Source organism: Leuciscus leuciscus, assembly GCF_965113295.1.
Source record: "Leuciscus leuciscus genome assembly, chromosome: 4".
Classification (NCBI taxonomy): domain Eukaryota; kingdom Metazoa; phylum Chordata; class Actinopteri; order Cypriniformes; family Leuciscidae; genus Leuciscus; species Leuciscus leuciscus.
In genome coordinates this window covers 13,775,782-13,795,324 of record NC_138728.1, presented here as the reverse complement: position 1 = coordinate 13,795,324, position 19,543 = coordinate 13,775,782, and the positions used below count along the sequence as shown (strand labels likewise).

At 38.6% G+C, this 19,543-nt stretch overlaps 2 protein-coding genes across 7 annotated transcripts; both read left to right on the top strand.

The window, feature by feature from the left end:
* Positions 1–20: 20 nt before the first annotated feature.
* On the top strand, positions 21–4,962 carry strap (serine/threonine kinase receptor associated protein). Its single transcript, XM_082168137.1, has 10 exons — positions 21–219; positions 375–499; positions 643–778; positions 872–953; positions 1,623–1,695; positions 1,819–1,918; positions 2,041–2,178; positions 2,303–2,439; positions 2,564–2,713; positions 4,279–4,962. Exons 2-10 carry the CDS (start codon positions 388–390, stop codon positions 4,338–4,340), a joined length of 990 nt encoding a protein of 329 aa, XP_082024263.1. The 5' UTR covers positions 21–219; positions 375–387; the 3' UTR covers positions 4,341–4,962.
* Positions 4,963–5,251: 289 nt separating this feature from the next.
* tmpoa (thymopoietin a) lies at positions 5,252–19,430 on the top strand. Of its 6 annotated transcripts, XM_082168131.1 has the most exons (15): positions 5,254–5,571; positions 10,460–10,577; positions 11,613–11,762; positions 11,845–11,987; positions 14,207–14,308; positions 14,519–14,587; positions 15,057–15,194; positions 16,165–16,215; positions 16,304–16,438; positions 16,541–16,633; positions 16,737–16,796; positions 16,878–17,087; positions 17,423–17,548; positions 17,814–17,917; positions 18,609–19,430. In XM_082168131.1, exons 1-15 carry the CDS (start codon positions 5,335–5,337, stop codon positions 18,949–18,951), a joined length of 2,079 nt encoding a protein of 692 aa, XP_082024257.1. In that variant the 5' UTR covers positions 5,254–5,334; the 3' UTR covers positions 18,952–19,430. The 6 variants fall into 6 exon arrangements, with proteins under 6 accessions (XP_082024254.1, XP_082024255.1, XP_082024257.1 ...); XM_082168128.1 differs by lacking the exon at positions 16,165–16,215 and having other exon boundaries at positions 5,252–5,571; XM_082168129.1 differs by lacking the exon at positions 14,207–14,308 and having other exon boundaries at positions 5,253–5,571.
* The last annotated feature ends 113 nt before the right edge of the window (positions 19,431–19,543 follow it).

Below are 19,543 nucleotides of genomic sequence, written 5' to 3'. Positions count from 1 at the left end.
CGGGCCGGAAATGATGTCCAGTTTTCACACTTCCATAATGTTCCTGTAGCGTTAGCGAGGGCTCTAGTTTAGCTTACACACACACACTCACACACACCTCGTGTAGCTGGTGGCACAGCACTGTTGCTGGGAGTGCAGCTGTGAGCTCCACAATCCTCCCCGACACGGAATCTGGCCACAAAGTTCTGGAGTGTGTCGTTGTTTTGTTGTCTTTGCAAGGTAATGATTGAATTCCTGGCTAGCCAAGCTTGAGTTAGCTAGCACATCTGTTTTATCCACTACGTTGTTTTGGGGTTTTTCCGGTATTTTCTTGATTTTTGATAAATGTGTGGCTGTGTTTGAATAAAACTGCATGTGTTTTGTCATCTTTTTAGGTATCCTGTAAGTATGGCTATGAGACAGACTCCTCTCACCTGTTCTGGCCATACCAGACCTGTTGTGGATCTGGCATTCAGTGGAATAACTCCTTATGGATATTTCCTTATTAGTGCTTGTAAAGGTATGTATATTCTTGAATCTTAAAATCTACCATTGACAGAAATCCGGTTCTCTTTACTGGGCAGTGAGCATAAAAAGTCACCATTTAGGTGAAATGTCTGTCAGATAGGTCTGAAAGTTTATTTTGGCAATTCAAAATTGCAGATGGCAAACCTATGTTGCGCCAGGGAGACACAGGGGACTGGATTGGGACGTTCTTGGGTCACAAAGGTGCTGTCTGGGGTGCCACCTTGAATAAAGAAGCTACAAAAGCAGCTACGGCCGCTGCAGATTTTACAGCGTAAGTACAAACAGTAACAAAATGTGATATGGGTGAAATAATATTAGTTAAATATTATTTTACATTTTGTATTTATGTATTTGAATCTGACAGAAAGGTATGGGATGCTGTCACTGGAGATGAGGTCCTCACCCTGGCGCACAAGCACATTGTGAAATCTGTTAACTTTACACAGGTAAGACTTCTCTGATGGACAGAGCCAGATGTTCACAACAGCTCCAAATCAGCATATTAGAATGATTTCTGAAGGATCATTTGACACTGAAGACTGCAGTAATGATTGCTGAAAATTCAGCTTTACCATCACTGGAATAAATTACATTTAAAGTATATTCAAATAGCAAAGTTATTTTAAATTGTAATAATACATTACAATAGAAACCCATTATTTTAAATTGTCATTATTTCACAATATTACTGTTTTCAATGTATTTTTGATCTAATAAATGCAGCCTTAGTGAGCATAAGAGACTTAAAACTTACCCCAAACTTTTGAACAGTGTATGCAAATTGCTAAATAAAAAAAAGATTAAGTGAAATAAATTATTTAATTATATTTTACTTCTTGCATTCAACGTTTTAAATCTACTAGAATAAAATAGTGGTCCCTCTTAAAAATGTACTCTTCTGAGCCATTTCAAATACAAAAATTCTGAAAGCTGAACAACATTGAGATGTTTTCTGAGCCCCATAACCCAGACTATGCACGCAACACAAGATGTTCACAACATTGATTATGTCTCAGTGATGTCACCACATTTTATGTCTCCAAACCCTCTGTGTTACTTGTGCTGAGCCGTTTTGCTAAATGAAGAGTTTTTACCATTGTATGTTGAATCAACAGGACAGTAACTTTCTCCTGACTGGAGGGAATGATAAAGTGCTGCGCATCTATGACCTCAGCAAACCTGAAGCAGGTATGTAGAGTGACTTTTTTAAAATCTTTGTTTTGATATCAAATCAATTTCCAAAATTCAATTCCTGTCATAAATTCTACTAGATGAAATAGCGCATAAGGCTATATGGCATTTGTAATGCAGATCCCCAGGAGATTGCTGGCCACACCTCTGCCATAAAGAAAGCTCTGTGGTGTAACAATGACCAACAGATTCTCTCGGCTGCTGATGACAAAACTATCAGGTGAGTGTCCATAATGGTAATGGACAAAGTCTTTGAACTGTACAGTACGTACATTGCATATATAGAACCCAATTAGTTATGTATGTGTCTAATTCTGAGTTTGTGTTGTCTTTCATTTGTAGACTTTGGGACAAGAACACACAGGAGGCAGTGCATACTCTATCATTTGATGCCTCTGTCACCAGCATGGAATACATTCCTGATGGGGAGATTCTCGTCATCACGTATGGGAGAACCATCGCCTTCTACAACGCCCACAGGTAGACGGTTACAAGCTGTCCTATTATGCAAATATTACCTTGAGGACTGAGTTGGACAAAAAACACATCCTTAAAATGTATGGAGAACTGATAATGTCATTCTGTTGTTGTCTCTTACTTTCAGTTTGGATCTGATTAAGACTGTGGATGCCCCTGCTTCTATTCACTCTGCCTCACTGCATCCTGATAAAGACTTCTTTGTGGCTGGAGGAGATGACTTCAAGCTTTATAAATATGACTACACCACCAAAGAGGAAATGGGTAGGAACATAGGTGCTAATTAAGTTAATGAAATAAACTGCAGTATGAAAAAGCATAAATTGGCTCATGAATATATTTGTATTTGTTCTTGCTTGACAATAAAATGTATTTGTCTCTTTTTCAGAGTCATATAAGGGTCACTTCGGGCCCATACACACTGTGCGGTTTAGCCCTGATGGAGAGCTGTATGCCAGTGGCTCAGAGGATGGCACTCTGCGTCTGTGGCAGACGGCTGTAGGGAAAACATACGGCCTGTGGAAATGTGTCCTGCCTGGTGAGCACATAGATATTGACTAGATTTACCTAAATGTTTCAATACACAGTCAAGAAAGTCAGCATGGAAGGCTGCAGTATTCCGAAAATACAACTATGAAATGGCAAAGGCTGTGATTTTAATTAAATATGTGCTGCATGTTTCAGAGTGAAGCACAGCACTGTGGTGTTTTACATGCGAGCAGCTCGGTTGAGAACTTGAGTTTCTCTTACAAACCAGCGGTTGTCAGCAAAATATAACTTTTTAGGCAGGGGTTCAAAACTCAGTTCCTGGAAGACCACAGCCCTGCAGAGTTTAGTTTCAACCCCAATTAAATGCACCTGATCCAGCTAATCAAGTCCATAAGGCTTGTTTGAAAACTACAGGTATGTGTGTTGAAGCAGGGTTGGAACTAAGCTCTGCGGGGCTGGGGCCCTCCGGGAACTGAGTTTTGAACCCTTGTTTTAAGTGTGGTTTTCTGCCAAAAAAAAAAAGCTTGATGCTTTAACATTGAATTGGGACAGCCTTAAATGTTAATATTGCAATTTTACAGTTGTTTTGGGCCAAATTGTGCACTTCAACTAACAAGCAGTGCAAACTTGGAGCTTTTTTAAATGCATTTTTAATCTTAAAAATTTGCAATTAGATTTCCACCAGAATGTCCTGCCCTATTAGCATGTATATATGCATGATTCAAAAAGATGCACTTTGTTTCTAAAATCTTAAAGTATTCATACATTTTCAGTTTAATACACTTCTATTAATATCTTCCAGAATAAAAGCTTGCAGTATACGAAAATGTAACAATGCGATAAAAGCACTAAATCCAGCAACTATTGGCAGATTTTGAAACGCTTATGACAGATGTCACTTGGCTTCACCTCAGCGATTGCCTCTCAATTGCAAGAAGAAATGCCCTCTCAGCTAGACAGTCATTACTACAATACCTGACATGATCCTTCCTGAATGAGAATTTATCGAAATTGACTCATGCTCATTGTGGTTCGAGTGTCATTGAAAAATAACTCCATATCAAATTATTTGGTTGTCAGTGATTTAATTTTTCTATTTGAAGGTCAGGAATATATGGGAGCTTGTTTCCGGGATGGAATAAAAAAAAGAATAAATTAAATAAAAAAGGTCTTTGCAACTTATCTTAAGTCAGAATTGCACTTTTATTTTTCTATAAACTCACATTTACACTATTTTTGGTAACACATTAGTTTAGGTCCAATTCTCACTATTAACTAGTTGCTTATTAGCATGCATATTACTAGGATATTGGATGTTTATAAGTACTTATAAAGCACATATTAATACCTTATTCTGCAAGACCATATTCTACATCCCTTTATCCTACCCAGTACCTAAACTTAACAGCTACCTTACTGTTAGCAAGCCATAATTAGGAGATTATTGAGGCAAGTCATAGTTAATGGTTAATTAATAGTGAGAAATGGACCCTAATGTAAAGTGTGACCTTATTTTTATTCCCTGGTGAAAACAAGCTCCCTTAGGACTAGGCTTCATTTGTGGCCTTGTGTCAGATTTGTTATCCTACAATAAAATCTGTCTGTCCCTTTCAGAGGAGCTGTCGTCAGAGAACTCTGAAGTGCTGTACTGCCCTCCAGCTGAGATCAAGGCCTGAGTTGGGAAAGAGAGGCAAAGGCAAAGGAGGAGAGGTCACGGGAGAGGTCAGGGGACGGGATGGGTCAGGGAAACCACACCCCAGCAGAGTGCTGTGCCACCACCCTTCTTCACTTGAGACGGACCGCACTGCCGAGCATGACTTGAGCGTGGAGATGAAACAACTCGCACATTCACATTGTGGAAATGAGCATCAGGAGACGGCGGTAGAGCTGAGCGTGCTAGTGCAAATGCTAACCCTCCAGCTGCCTGCTCTTTCTTTGATACCCATGATACACCAGTCAGCTCCTTCATAAGTGGTCGGTTTCTGCAGCACTGTGATCACTTTGGTTAAGATTTTGTTTTTTGTTTTAGTGTTACAACGGTGTGCTTTCAATACATTTTGTTTGTTATTGCAAGAGCTCAATGTTCAGTTTGACGACATCTCTCAGCGGAAGTGCTCCTGAGGAACGTGTTATTCAAATGTTTATCAATTGTAGTGTGAACTTGTTAATGTTTTCCATGAGAGCCTGGAAAATATGTAAACATGAAAAGCTTAAAAGTGACTTAAGTTGTTTAATAAATTTGTCTTTGGTTGCAACATAAGTTGCATCATTTGGCCAATAAAATGTTGACATACCTTATATCATCTTTGAGTGTGTGTGTGTGTTTAAATCAGATCATATTGCAGTCAAAGCATTACATTTAACTTTGCTCACTTCTGTTTCCCATCAGCTTCTAGTTTAATTTCTAGCCCAGTCTTGTTCTTTCTCTTTGTGTGCAATATTTATTTTACATGCTAATTACATTTTTCGTAAGTTAGTAGGTGAATCTCCTATAAACAAGTGGTTCAACTCGTCTATTTATCACCAGTGAGTTTAAATGATCTATCTACCAATCAGAGCGCTTCTTTCTGCGGAACGCATCCAATAGGGGTCTCTCTCCTAAGATGGTCACTGATCCCATATAAGAAATCAGTCTCAGCCAGCGATAGTGTCCTGCTCAAGCCAACAGACATGTCGGAATTTCTGGAAGACCCGTCTGTGCTCACTAAAGATAAGCTTAAAAGTGCGCTGTTGGCCCATAATGTGGCTTTGCCGAATGGCGACCAGAGGAAGGACGTTTACGTGCAGCTCTACTTGAAGAATCTGACCGCGCAAAACAAAAAGAGCAGCGGCTCTCCAGATGTCTTCTCCAGCGACGAGGATCTGCCTCCAGCCCCCGTGATCTCCAACAGGAGCCGCTCTGGCAGGGTGGGTTTGGAGAAGCTTGCTTTGTTTTGGCTGTTGACTTGCTTTGCATGTAAAATGCATCAAATTGAACTGATGGTATTGATTTGTATTAGTGCTATCAAGACGTGCATTTTCTAAAAGTGTGTTTGTTGGGAGTAAAGTTCTGAGTTTAGAATTATCAGAGTAAATAAATGTCATAACGGTGGTGTTTGCACATGCAAATGAAAACAAACCGGCATGGCGAACTTTTACCAATGGTGTCCGGTTCGTGAGCGAATCGTTATTTTGAGTTGGATCATTTCTGTGAATCAGTTGAGCTAACGTTAGATCACAAAACCGGTCTGAACGATGTTGTTACGAAAGGACTGTCTCAGTTTTATCACACTTACTAAATATAGTTGGTTTAAATGAATAGAATTTTATTAAAACATGCAATAGTTTCAGCCGAGGGTTGAGTGTTTAAAATCCAAATTATGATCTGAAACGTATAGCAGTGAGAAACCTAACTGGTGGTCATGGAATGACAATAAACGCCCTTAAAATATAATTTTTTTTTTTTTTAAATAAGAACGCGTAACGTTAGCAAGATGTGTTTATCACTTTATTTGAAAGAATAGAACGTTTGGAACGTCGGACACTATGGAATTACGCAGTGCTATAAACGAAGCATTTTTAAAACCGGATTTTGAAACTAGCTGTTCGAAAGAACCGATTCGGACTTCCTATCACTACCGGGCGACAGTTTCCCGCTTAAATGTGTCAGTCAGATTCAATGGATTAGTTTCACGTGTTTAAAATCCACGCCGCTATCCGTAAAAAAACTAAACAAAACAAAACATGAATTACAGAAATTATAACGTCCTGGAATTATTGCACTGCTATATGTTATCTCAGTTACACATCTGTTTTAGGCGTGTCCGTCAGAAAAAGTAAAGATCCCGGCTTGAATGAACACTTCAGTAAAGATTCCTAATGTGGAAAATGGCATCCCATAGTAGTTTAATAGAAAATGGACACGGATCTTAGACTTCTTTTTATCTGTGTCTAAACCTGATAATGTTGCTGTTGGTTATTGGCATTTTTGAAAAATGTTACGGTGATGAAACACACCTGGTGGTTCATAGAGAAGTGGGAGTGTTTCTCTCCCCCCCCCGTGTTACTTACTAAATTTTAATACCCACAGCTATTTAATAAACCCATAACATGAACCGTGTGCGCTAGAATTGTTTAATGCTTACCAGTTATTTATATCAGGTATGGGCCATTATTAAGAGTAAGAAGACACTTTCCATAGTGGATGTATACTATAAGTGTCAAGTTAGTTCTGGTTATTCAGCCAACTCGATTACCTCAACACTCCACCCAGACATCTCCATAGAGTCCTTTTGTTATAGCAGAGATGTTTGAGGCTCCTCTCTGTATTCCAGTGCCAGTGAATGAGGTAGTGCGGCCTGTCATTGTGAAATATTACTGTTTCCCTGTCATTAACAGAGTCCATATTTATCAGGTATGAACTACTATTGCAAGTTGGTAAACAAATCGCTTAAATCAGGGGTTTTCAGTATTTGAGATACTGCAGACTCCCAAACTTTGTGCAAGGGACCCTTTTTTAGTTACTTTAATCCTATTTATATCATTGATTTTTAAACAATTTTACATTAAACCCTCTAGCACTCCTTTGCGCCTTCGAACCCCATTTTGAAAATGCCAGATTGAGCAGGAAGGTACCAGGAGGGTACAGGTCCGAAAGTTGTATAATATTTCGAGAGCAGCACAAGGCTGTTTTCATTGTGGGTTTGGTCCCTTTATTGAGGAAATACTTTCTTGTGAAGTGGAATTTGTGCTTTGGCTGCCAGATGTGTGAGTGCTTTGCATTCTTCTTTGAAGTTGCTGTCTCTCAGATAGTAATTTTCAGAAACGCATGACACACACACACAAGTTGTGGACCATGGATGTTTGATTTTATGGTTGACCTCTTCAATGAATTGTGAGTTTTTTTGACCAGAGTTGGTCATGTTTTTTGTGTTCAAATAAAACTGGTTTACAAGCTGTGCTGCGAAAGCCACAATTGGGCAAATTGTGGGTAACCAGCAACATCATGCCTCATTATTACAAATTTCCAGAGAAATGACATTAACATTATAGGTCTCTCATACCCCTTTTCCACCAGAATGGTTTGTGTTCTGGAGCCCGTTCTCGGCCTGGCGAACTGGAGTCTGTTGCGAACCGGCCGCATGTTTCCACAGGCTTGAGGATCGAACGGTGACGTAACACTACGATGTGTTGTTTACCTGACTATAACCAGTTAAGAAAAAACATTGCTCATCCCCGTGTTTGTGCAGGTAGTGCGGCACTTCTGTTTTACCAGTGATTCTAGTGAACCGGCAGTTCACATTAACTGCCTTTTTGGAAATAAATTGAAACTGAAACAGTTGATTCACTCTCTCTCCTGCATGCTGGGTCTCTCTCTCGCACATAGTTATATATTTAGATATAAAGAGCACTATAGTGCAATGATAGTAGATTGCTCAACGAGACCGGTCCAGCGTTTCTTCGCTCCCAGGCTCTGTTTGAGCAAGTTTTTAGGCCATCTTTCCTCCCTGGAAACACCTTTTCTGCCGTTGAAACTGAACTGCCTAATCTGGAATCGCTTCTGTAGAAAGACACTTCCCAGATTGAATAAACAGCTTTGCAACGGCCCATAAAACTTCTCAAACCATGAACCATAAAATGTCAGAAAAGGAAAAAGCTTTAGAATTAAAATAATTAAAAATGTTTTTGTTACACAATATTAATTTAAATCTAAAAAAATAAAAAATCTGTATCAAACCCATGTTGTTCACAGGCACATGCTGAGTCTGACGTTCTCCAAAAACTAAGTTTTGAGGGTGTTGTCTGTGGACTGAGGAAAGTTTTTTTTTCTTTTTTTTTTTTTTCTTTTTTTTCTCCCTCCTGCTGGAATGCTGTGATTTCTGAAAGTTTGAGTCGGCAGTGTTCCAGATCAGCCCTGGTGAAGGCCCCTCACTGAAGCTCATACGCCTTCATGATCTCCTCCTGCCCCTCGTAATACATTCTCTCCTTCTCCACTTCACTGTTTTCACCATTTCTCCTCGGTCACATGGTTGCGTTTGTGGAGCAGGGCTCGACTCCAGGGAATGTGGCTGGATTTGCATTGTTCTTGCTTTGTCCCACAATGTCTGAAAGTTTGCGTTTATGCCTTCAGACTAATGGCACTATCACTGTGGCACTTTGCATAAGCATTGGAATTTTTTTTTTTTTTTTTACTTTCATTGCTTTCATTTCCACAATTTCATTGCTTAATTTAACCTTACTGGTTTATCCAAATTAAACTCCTGCAGTCGCATGCTAGGCACACTGTTTTTAAACTTACATAGTTGCCTCTGAGCTGTTTCAGGTGTAGTAATAGTGTATAGTGTGTTGTTATGGGCTGGGGAATGTAAAGAATGTCCTCACATTTTCTTTTAAACTAATTTAAGTGTCAGAGCAGTGGAGCTGTGACGGTGGCTTCTTCTTTTTTTTTTTTTTTTTGGTTCATCTCTGTGTCTGATTTAAAGCATGCAGAATGCTAGACCTGTTGCCAAAATAACACATCGGATAGTTTCTTGCCACCACACCATTCATTCAAATCGTGCAATCGTTTTTTTTTCTGGGAAAATTAGCAGCCCTGTCTCTTGTCTTTTAATTTGTTCAAATTTCTCCCGATATTCCAAAGATAATAAAAGTTTGAAAGAGCAATCTTAATCCAAGAAACTCATGTTGCTTTGCCCCAGGAAATTGAAACTGAATTACTGGCGTGGTAAAATGCGCTATACTGTACATATAAACTTGAGTATCTTACCTAATGAATACTACGAACTGTGTTAAAATGAAATATGAGGAAAGATGAAGACTGAAAAACAAGAGGCAAGATATTTCTTTCACGGTGTGCCCAGTAAAATTGGCCAATAAACTTTATTCACATATAAACATTCATCAACTCGCACACCAGTTATGGTAAACGGAAGCTCAAGCATGTTCGCTTGACGTCTGAGAACCAATGAGGTTCATTCTCGTGTGTTACGCAGCACGTTTGAGCTTCCGCAAGAACCAATGAGGTTTGTTCTCGTGCGTCAATCAGGTTTGGTTGAGCTTCTGTTTATGTTCGCTGATAAATGTTTATATGTGGATAAAAGCCTAAATTAAATCTGTTCATCATATGAAGCGATCGTGTCGCTTCAGAAAATGTGTAACTTAGTAAAATTAGTTATTACGATCTCTTTATGAACTTTTTGAAGTGTCAAAGTGGTAGTTGCGTAGCTGTAAACGGAGGGACAGAAATCACTCAGATTTTATTCAAAAGATCTTCATTTGTGTTGCAAAGATGAACAAAAGTCTTTTTTGGTTTGGAACAGTATGAGGGTGTGTAAATGATGACAGAATTTATTTTTGGTTGAACTATCCCTTTAAACCGAATTTTTGGCCTCATGTAGGCTAATCCTCATTCGTCAAGATTTCAGTTTCCTTATTGGTGAAATAACATTTAGTTTCTAAACAGTTTTTTCCTTTGCAAACAAAGCTTTGTACTTAATTAATTTCCCAATACCCACGTAAACTGCAACCTTAATTTTTATTTATTTGTATTTATATATATTTTTGCGGTTGTCTGGCTCGCCGGTACAGCCCTACAGAGCAGGCAGGACAATATATTCTCTCCTGTCTTGCTCCAGTGTATAATCAAGAGCCTGTCGGGTGTATTCAGACACCTGTTCTTCAAGTTCAAATACTTTACGGTACGATGTCATCTTAACATGTTTTATTACAGCTCTGCAATGTGCATTCATGAAAAATGTGACTTCTAAATTGCAAATGAAAACCCGCATGATGTATAACGTGACTCTTTTCTTCACAGAAAGCCACCAGAAAAACGGACAAAGTTCGTCCAGAGGATGTTGATGTCACTGAATTGAGCAATGAGGGTTTGAAAGACCTGTTGCTGAAGTATGGCCTGAATGCTGGACCCATTGTTGGTAAGCCGCTTTTGAGATTTAAACTCAAATTATGCAGTGAAGAGTAAATATTTAGAGATATTGTATGTTTCTTTAGATCATACGTTGACCTTAAAAAGTATTTGGACACAATTGTATTGGATAACAAAATATCAAACCAAGTGCTAGCTATTTGTTAAAGACATAAAACACAACATACACAAATTAATAAAACAATACATATATGGCTACAATTTTATTTTAATTAATTAATTCAATTAATTCTGGTTGGCAATGTTTTTGAAAAAAGTTAATGTTATCCTGTTATCGTCTGTGTGAACCCAAGGAAAACTGACTTTATATTCCCTAAAACTGCAAAAACACCTTGGGGAACATTTTGGTTTAAAAGTGACTAATAAATGGGGCATTTATGTGATGGGATATGTTGTTTTATATGTGTGTATTTGTACATTTAAAATGTTTTTAATTTTAGATTTATTTAAACAATGACTAGCCCAAATTTATGGAGGGATTTAATAATAAGCAAATATATAATGAAATAAATGTGGCGATAGATTACAATGAAATGGAAACATGCATGCATGAGGCATGAAATATCTTTTTTTTTCATGTTACATGAAGGAGAATGTGGAATACCCCCTGAAATAGATTTTATAATGAAAAATCTCATGAAATCTGAAATGCGGTATGCACAAAAATCTTGTCTCGTCTTTCAGCACAAAACCAGCACCTAAACAAAGCTTTTAGTCTCTGTAATAATCCGAATTGTCTCGTGGTGTTGTGCAAGGCTATCAGTAAATCAGCCGTTTCACCAGGCATCCAGCTTTGCATGTTTTTGCAATTCTGGCTTGAATAGTGTCCTTAAATGGATGTTGGAAAGCTCTTAGATAAAGCAGCAGCCTTTCTCACTGCTTGTTACAAATAAAACAGTACTTTTTTTATGACAACAAAGAAATTTCCATTTGAATCCGCCTCTAAATGAAACGATATATTTCAGCCATGATGTTTGTCTTATTACTGCTTTGACATCAACACTAAACAATGTCTTCACATCAGCGTCCACTCGTAAGGTGTACGAGAAGAGGCTTCAGAAGCTGCTGGATCAGGGTCCTCCTGAAGCTGTGGGTCTTCCTTTAGAAACATCACAGACAGACGGTGGCCAGAATGGCAACACAGACTCAGACCAGTACAGCGACAAGGAGGAAGGTAACAGTCAATCACATCCCTTTATTTAACCATGTTCTTATAGAAATTAATGCATCAAAATGCTCTCTTGCCTGTTTGTCAGAAACCGTAGCTCCAGCCCCTGTGTTTGTGCCCGAACCTGAACCGGAGGTGGAGGTCGAACCCATCCCAGTTGTGGAGAGACCAGTCAGGAGCCGAGGGAAAACGCCGGTGACCAGCAGGACACGCAGTAGTCAGCATAACAGGGTGAGGGCAAAACCTGTGCATTATGTTTGATCATGCGTTGATTTCTGAAGGATCATGTTGCACTGAAGACTGGAGTAATGGTTGCTGAAAAGCTTTGCCATTGCAAGAATACATTTCATTTTGAAATGTATAAAAATAGGGTTTCTGCGGGTCTCAAAAAGGCCTGATAAAGCCTTAATTTGCCCATACTCAAAATAAGGCCTTAAATGGCCTTATCTAAATGTCTTTAAATCAACACGCATTTAAAGGTGCATTGCGCAAGTCTCTGAGTTTTTGCAGAACTATGCCCCCTCTGGCGGCAAGCGAAACTGCAGCCAGAAGTGTGCACGCTCACGGACAAAAGTTTTCTTTTTTTTATCTTACGTGGAGTTTGCGTTGGTGTTTGAAATGAACTACAAGCCGGTCTCTTAGAATCCATCTTCTACGGAGAATGGCGGCGAATACACAAACCTGCCAGACAGCCAGGTGAGCGTGCCGTGAACGCGCATGACGTCACGCCCAGTCTAAAATTCCGGCCCGAATCCCTCTTATTTATTTTACTTTACAGGATTATAGAGACAATCTCAGTGATCAGAGAAGGGCTCATTCAGCCCATCAGCCAATTGTTTAAGCATGTATGGGTTAGAAAACGGGTATTTTTAACATGAAAAAGTTGCTTAATGCACCTGAAATGCAAAAAAATGAAGTGAGTTTATTCTTAAAACAAGAACAAATGTCAATGAGTTATGAAAACGTCCCTTTGACTTGGTTAAATTTGTTCTTTTTTTCATAGATTCATTGCATTTTGATCAATTTCACAGAAAACAAGACTTTTTTTTTACTCAAGAATTTTGGCATTTAGTATCTCCAGTAAATGCATCTTGATTTAAGGATATTTAGACATTTGCACTGGAAGACAAAAATAATGAGGAAGAACATCACTTTTTTGCAGTGTGATCAGGTGGTACAGTAAAAGTGATTGCCAGAATCTTGTGATTGGGAGCAGAGGTTTTCAAGCTACTGTTTTGTAAAATAAATTAAAAAATAATGGATAACTGTTGTAAGTTGTATTTCCAAACTTTGAAGTGTTGCTAATATAACTCATTGTGTTTCTCCTTGTACATTTACATTTAGAGAATATATTGACATGGTGTTCCCTTCAATTTATTCCTTAAATTCTCTTAACTTGATCTTTTAAAAAGTCGTGAAGTTTGCCTTTATAAAACCTGCAGAAACACTGTTACTGTATTTCTGATCAAATAAATGCAGCCTTGGTGAGCAAAAGAGGCGTCTTTCAGAAACATAAAAACTCTCTTTACTTTTCATATCTGAGCAAACCCCTATATATAAAATAATGTCTCACCCATCCTTTTAATTATTGTTTCTATTTCATTTGGAAATGCGTCGCATTACAGAAGTAAAATGGGTTGTGAATGCCAGTTCACACACAGTCATTTATATAATATAATATTTGAGAGCCAATAAGTTTATTATCCATCCATGGTGGTTGTTTTTTAAAATTGACAGACAAAGTACCACTTCAGATAAGCAAGCACAGTTAATCTAAGGTTGATAACCTCAAAATGGTCTAATATCAGCTGATCAATCAGCCCAGCCAAAAATATCTCATCTTTCATAAGTTAAGCAAAAGACTGAAGATATGATGGTTCACATGATTTCAATTACAGTTAGAACCCCCCACTGTCTTGTATCCCTTGCTTTTTCTTTTTTTACTTTAGCTTGGACTTGGCCCAGACTTTAATCCTCTTTTATTGTTGTATTCCCTCCTTTCCTCCGGACACACTTGGTTTCTCATTCCTGTGATTTTACTCGGTCTTACATCTCTGTGTAAACTCGAAGATCTTTGTTTAGGTCACTTGTAAACGACTAGCGAGGAGGATACTCTCTTCAAAGACTTCTTACTACTTTGCTCACATAAAAGCTGTTTAGGCAGTTCAAGCAGCGCATGCTATCTCACATTGGTGTAAAGAATCAGTTCTTTTGTCTCTAATACAAACAGTTTTTCCCCATGTGATGTTCCCACCTGCATATTTTCCCACCATTATCTGTTCAAAGTTCAGCAGCACCACCTGCTGTAAAAGAAATCTGACCTACTTCAGGTGGTCACATGACCGCTCCACATTTAAATGTTGTCATGCCTCCTGTGGAGATCAGATAAGCCATTTGCTTCTCTATGGAAAGTTCTAGATATTTTGCTGTTTGACGCATAGGAGGATGAGGAGGATAAGCAGGAGGAAGATTGGCCGGTTTTGAATATTAAGAGAAAGCTGAAGAGATCTTCTCACAGGCTGGATCAGATGGTTCCCGCCAGCGACGACACCGTAACTCAATCTGTGGTTTTGTTATTAATGTACATCACCTGGTTTCAGGGTGTGGTAACTTTTGGGATCTGTACAAGGCGTGTTTTGGTTTGCACATGGGTGAACAGTGTTTGGTTGAGCCTTATATTTGTTTCACAAATGAACCGAGGCCGTAACATACTTTGTGACTCAATTGTAAGCAAGGTTTGTGTCATTGTCTGGTGTTTTCAGGAGAACTCTGAGCTCTCATCTGCAGAGTACTTCCCTGTTTCGCAAGACAGGAGGAGAACAGGACATGTGGTAGGTGGCCATGACACGATCAGGGATGGGAAACTTTGGTCCTTGAGGGCCACTGTCCTGCAGAGTATAGTTTTAACCCTAATCAAACACACCTGAACAAGCTAATCAATAGGCTAATCAACACCTAATGTCTTCAGGATTACTAGAAAGCTACAGACAGGTGTTTATATCAGGTTTGGAGCTAAATCCTCCAGGACCGAAAGTGTCCCATTCTTGGTCTAAATCAGGGGTGCCCAATCCTGCTCCTGCCGATCGACTGTCCTGCACAGTTCATCTCCAACCCTAATCAAACACACCTGCCTTTAATTTTCAAGTGATCCTAAAGACCTTAATTGGTTGCTTCAGGTGTGTTTGATTAGGGTTGGAGATGAACTGTGCATGACAGTCGATTGGCAGGAGCAGGATTGGGCACCCCTGGTCTAAATTATTAGTCTGATCTCAAAAACCCGCTTCTATCCTCCTATTAAAGGTAACAAGAAAAGAGCCCAGACCTTTGCTTACAGACAGGACATCACAGCTCTCTTCTAAGACCGAATCTCTGAAGCGACGCAGCGCACCAGTCCGCTTGTTTCGGTCTGATTTGAACAAGCCTCCCGCCACTGACAAGGTGTCTTTCTCCTTAAAAACCCTTTTTGAAAACTTTAGTTTGATATGAAAAACCAAACTATTGAAGTTCTCTGTGAAATTGTTAATGTTTCTAAATGGTTGTGTTATCAGGGTCATCCTTGTCATGCAGTATCTTTTGAACTTAAACATTAAAAAAAAATGCTTGTTTTGCATTAAGGAAGTATTTCTATGAATCTATTTTCTGAAACGTGCTCTGGTCAACCTCAGGCACTTACATTTTATTAATTAGAAGCTAATTATTTACCCCATGTTGAAAACCGGCTACAATCCATCTGGAAGCTAATATTAGCCATTGCTTCGTGGAAGACTGAGGTGTCAATATTAGGTAATGTTAATTTGTATATAATTATCAATATTTTGATACTTAAGCCATTGTCAAAGAAAACGTGTGAATTTTTTTATTAAAGTCTCACAGAATCTCCCTAAAATTGATGTCACTTCCTGGATGATCATGGCTTTTGTTAAGTGAAGGGATACCTGGCAATAAAAGCAGAATAGAAAGTGTAGGTGGTTATATATTTATGGGCTTTCCCCCATATTTCTCATTTAAAACCACATTCCCAAAAAAACTGATTTGTTTGAGCCGTGTCATTTAAAATAATACGAATATTTTAAAATTCCCAGTTTTTCATGTTAAAATTAAAGCAACCCTATACATGGCCAAAGAAAATCACAAAATCATTTAAAATTCACAATCATGTTCACTTAATTTTGAAATTAAAAGAGAAAAAAAAAAATATATATATATATTTTTTTTTGTATAATTTCTTTTTTCCTTTTCTTTTTTTTAAATGTAAAAATACTTTTTTAAATTGTATCCGGTGTATTAAGCAATACGTGAATGGGACATAGAAATGCACAGTAAGAATGAACCATTGGAAGTATATTTTGATATACTTTTTGGAAGTATACTTTTTCATCTGTTTGTTTGGAAATCGCATGTCTCATAGGATTTGAAGGAGGTGTCTGTGCCTCTGGTGAGGATAAAAGCACATCCTTTGGTAGGTCCTGAAGAAACCTCACACATAAACATGAGGTAGCAGGTCATATTCTAATGCTATAGTGTTTTTTTATTATGTCATATTAAAGGCAGTGCCAAAAGAGCCTAAACCCTCAAAGCGGTCCTCCATGTCTGCGACTGACTGGTCAGAATCACTAAAACATCACAACTCTTTTTACCAGTCCACCGTATCCAGTTTACATGGTGTTAGTCCAGTTTACAAGGTGCCAACTGTCTCTTTCCTAAATCTTCCATGTCTCTCAACTTGACTATGAGAGCATCACTGTTAATGCATCGCTCAAATGTCTCTTGTGATTTCTCTGTAGTTTGATGAGAATACCGCTGACATCACTTCCACTCCGGTTAGACAGTCCAATCGAGAGCCGCTTGTTTCCCTTCTTAACACTGCTTGCGTTGAGGTGATGATACACGCACTTCCATCTTTAGTTAATGCTTTCAGCTCTAAATCAAGGCATATTTATGCACCATAAAGTGTCTTAATTTAAATTTTCGTAATCTCAGGTTGACGACCAGGGTATGCAGGACACCCTGAGCTGTAGACCTGCGAGCCGAGCTCCTGTGGTACATCTCAGCTATTCAAGGATAGTTTATACATGTATTAAACATTCATTGTAGTGGCTCATGAGTTTTTCTTCTCTGAAGGCTCAGGAAGTCAAATCTGTCTCCGTATCGAAGGACTCAAGGCCTCATTTGAGTCAGAACAAACCTTCCAAACCCTTGACAGACATGAGGTGCCATCTTTCACTTTCCTGCAATGGCCAAAGAGAGGTTTTCCCATCACACTCGCTCTCTTTTAGGGACTCCCGTGTGGCTCCAGAGGACTCTCTTTGTGTCTCGTTTGACCTTTCCCAGGTTTGCTGTTGATAGTTGTTCATTTGTTAATGACATGGTACACTCTTAAAAATAAAGATTCTTTATTGACATTGATGGTTCCATGGTAACTTTCCATTTGACAAAAGGTTCTTTATAGTGGAAAATAGTTCTTCACGCTAAGAAAAAATGGTTCTTTTTAGAACTAGTGACCGAAAGGTTCTTTGTGGAACTCAAAATTGCTGCAAAATGCCCCTTTTGGAACCTTTATTTTTCTTAAGAGTGTATTAGGTTTTAGTTAAAATGTTACATCATTTTCTAGTTATCAGGGTCATCACTAAAGTTTAAAGCCATCATTTACATTGTTGGTTTATCAGGGGAGCTGTGGCTCACCAGAGACCCAGCCCAAGACAAGACAGTCCAAAATCACCCCTTTCCTCTCCCAAGTCACTTCTGTCCGAGGACTTGATAGCAGCCAGACGGAGACACCAAAGAAGGAGACGGTAACTTCATGAGCTCTATGGTGTGTCTCCACAGGTGTATAATGGTGATGAGGAAACTTAGTGGGATTCACACACTTGTTTACCTTGGGTCATACGTGGTTGTGGTGTTATGTAATGTTTTTCTTTCTTTTGTTTATAAAATGAAAGCTGAAAACATGGATCTTCAGAAATTGCAGCACGTGCAAGGATTTATGGTGTTCGCTTTAGGATTTATGATTTCCCACCTCAGTGTTCACATCATTGTGGCTCTTGTCTTTGTGCGCAGGTGGAAAAGGTGTCAGCCATTGATAAGACCCCGAGGACGGTAGAGAGAGATCTGCTGAAAGAGATCTTTCCCAATGAAAACCTCAGTACTCCCACTGGAATCAGGTATGGAGGGGAAGTTGTTTCAGGCATTCGCACTGAACAAACACCAGGGGCCGGATTCACAAAACATTCTTAAGAATTAAATTGACATTAAATGAACTGACCATTTCTTCTTGCTTTCTAACTTAATACAACATTTTTATATCTTTTTTTCTTTTTTTTTTTTTTTTCTTAAAGGGATATTCACCCAAAAATGAAAATTCTGTCATTTACTCGATCTCATACATTTCATAACATTTAAGCATTTTTTGCCCCTTAGACATGAATAAATGTGAGCGTAAGCTCAATTATTAAATTCATAAACATAAGGCTTTTATTTCATGACATTTAACCTAAACCAAACTCACCTAGTCATAAAAATATATTTTTAAAAGATGTTTAGTAAAATAATGAATCTAAACAAAATGCATGTTATTGACCCATAAAACTGTAAATTTTTTGGAAGTCCTAAATTGTCTACACACAAAAAAACAGAAGTCTCACAGAGTGAAAGATTCTGCACTGCAAAAAATATATAAATCTAAAAAATTATGGGGGGAAAGTGTTTTTGCATTTTGTCTTGTATTTTAGCATTATTGCCTTTTGTTTTTAGTAAATATGTAAACTTTTTTTTAATATTCCCTTTTCTTTTTTTTTTTTTCTTTTTTTTGAGAATCTATCTCAAATTAAGTATATTTTTCAAATGTGTTTCTAGTGCCACCTGTCGCCGACCAATCAGAGGAGCAGCTGGCCGGCCCCTGAGTGAGACATGGCTGGACGAATCCCGTCTCCGTCTCACAGAGTTCAGAGAAACCAGCTCCTCTTCCTACACAGAGACCCGATCAGTTCCACGCGTGTCCGCCGTCCCTCTAGCGGCATCCAGGCCTGCGGCGCCCCCTGCTGTGAAGACCAGAGCACGGCGCAGCCTGCCGGTGTGGGTGCAGCTTGTGCTGCTGAGCGCGCTCGCCGGATTCCTGTTCTTTGTCTACCAGGCCATGGAGACTAATGAGGTTGGACTCTTCAAGCAGAGCGGGGCTGTTGATAGCACTAGCAAATGAACGTCATGCGGTTCAACCAAGTCTTTGCCCTCTTTATCATACTCAGCCAGTACCTCCCTTTGTTGATTCAGCAGCCGTGGACTTTTACCTGCGATCTTTATATATTCATACAAAGACAGAATCTCACAGATTTTGCATTATTTTCATGCCCTCTTTGAGATGAACTGTTTTAGAGGAATGAATCTTGGTTTTAATTTTAAAAATCACGTTTTTTTTGCCTTTGTATGTTTGTCTTGTCTGTTTGTCTTTTTTTTTTTAATGATGGTGCTGTCCATAAATAAGTCGGAAGGGCTGAAGGAGTTAGCTAAATACACTTGTTTTGTTTGTAAACTACATTTAGTGTCTACTTGTGACAATATTTTTGCATTTATTTTCACATCTAGCTCTTTAAAAGTGCCGTATCCATCTTAACGTTACTGTAGTATTTATGTACATGTTGTCGAAAAACAAATATTTTCAATAAACTGTTTTGCAATGTATTCTGGAAGATAAGCTCATTTTACTATTTTTATTATTTTAATCATTTCAGTTTTGTTATTTCAGGATCTTGGAATTCCATGTGGTTTAATAATGCATAATATTTCAGCAATTA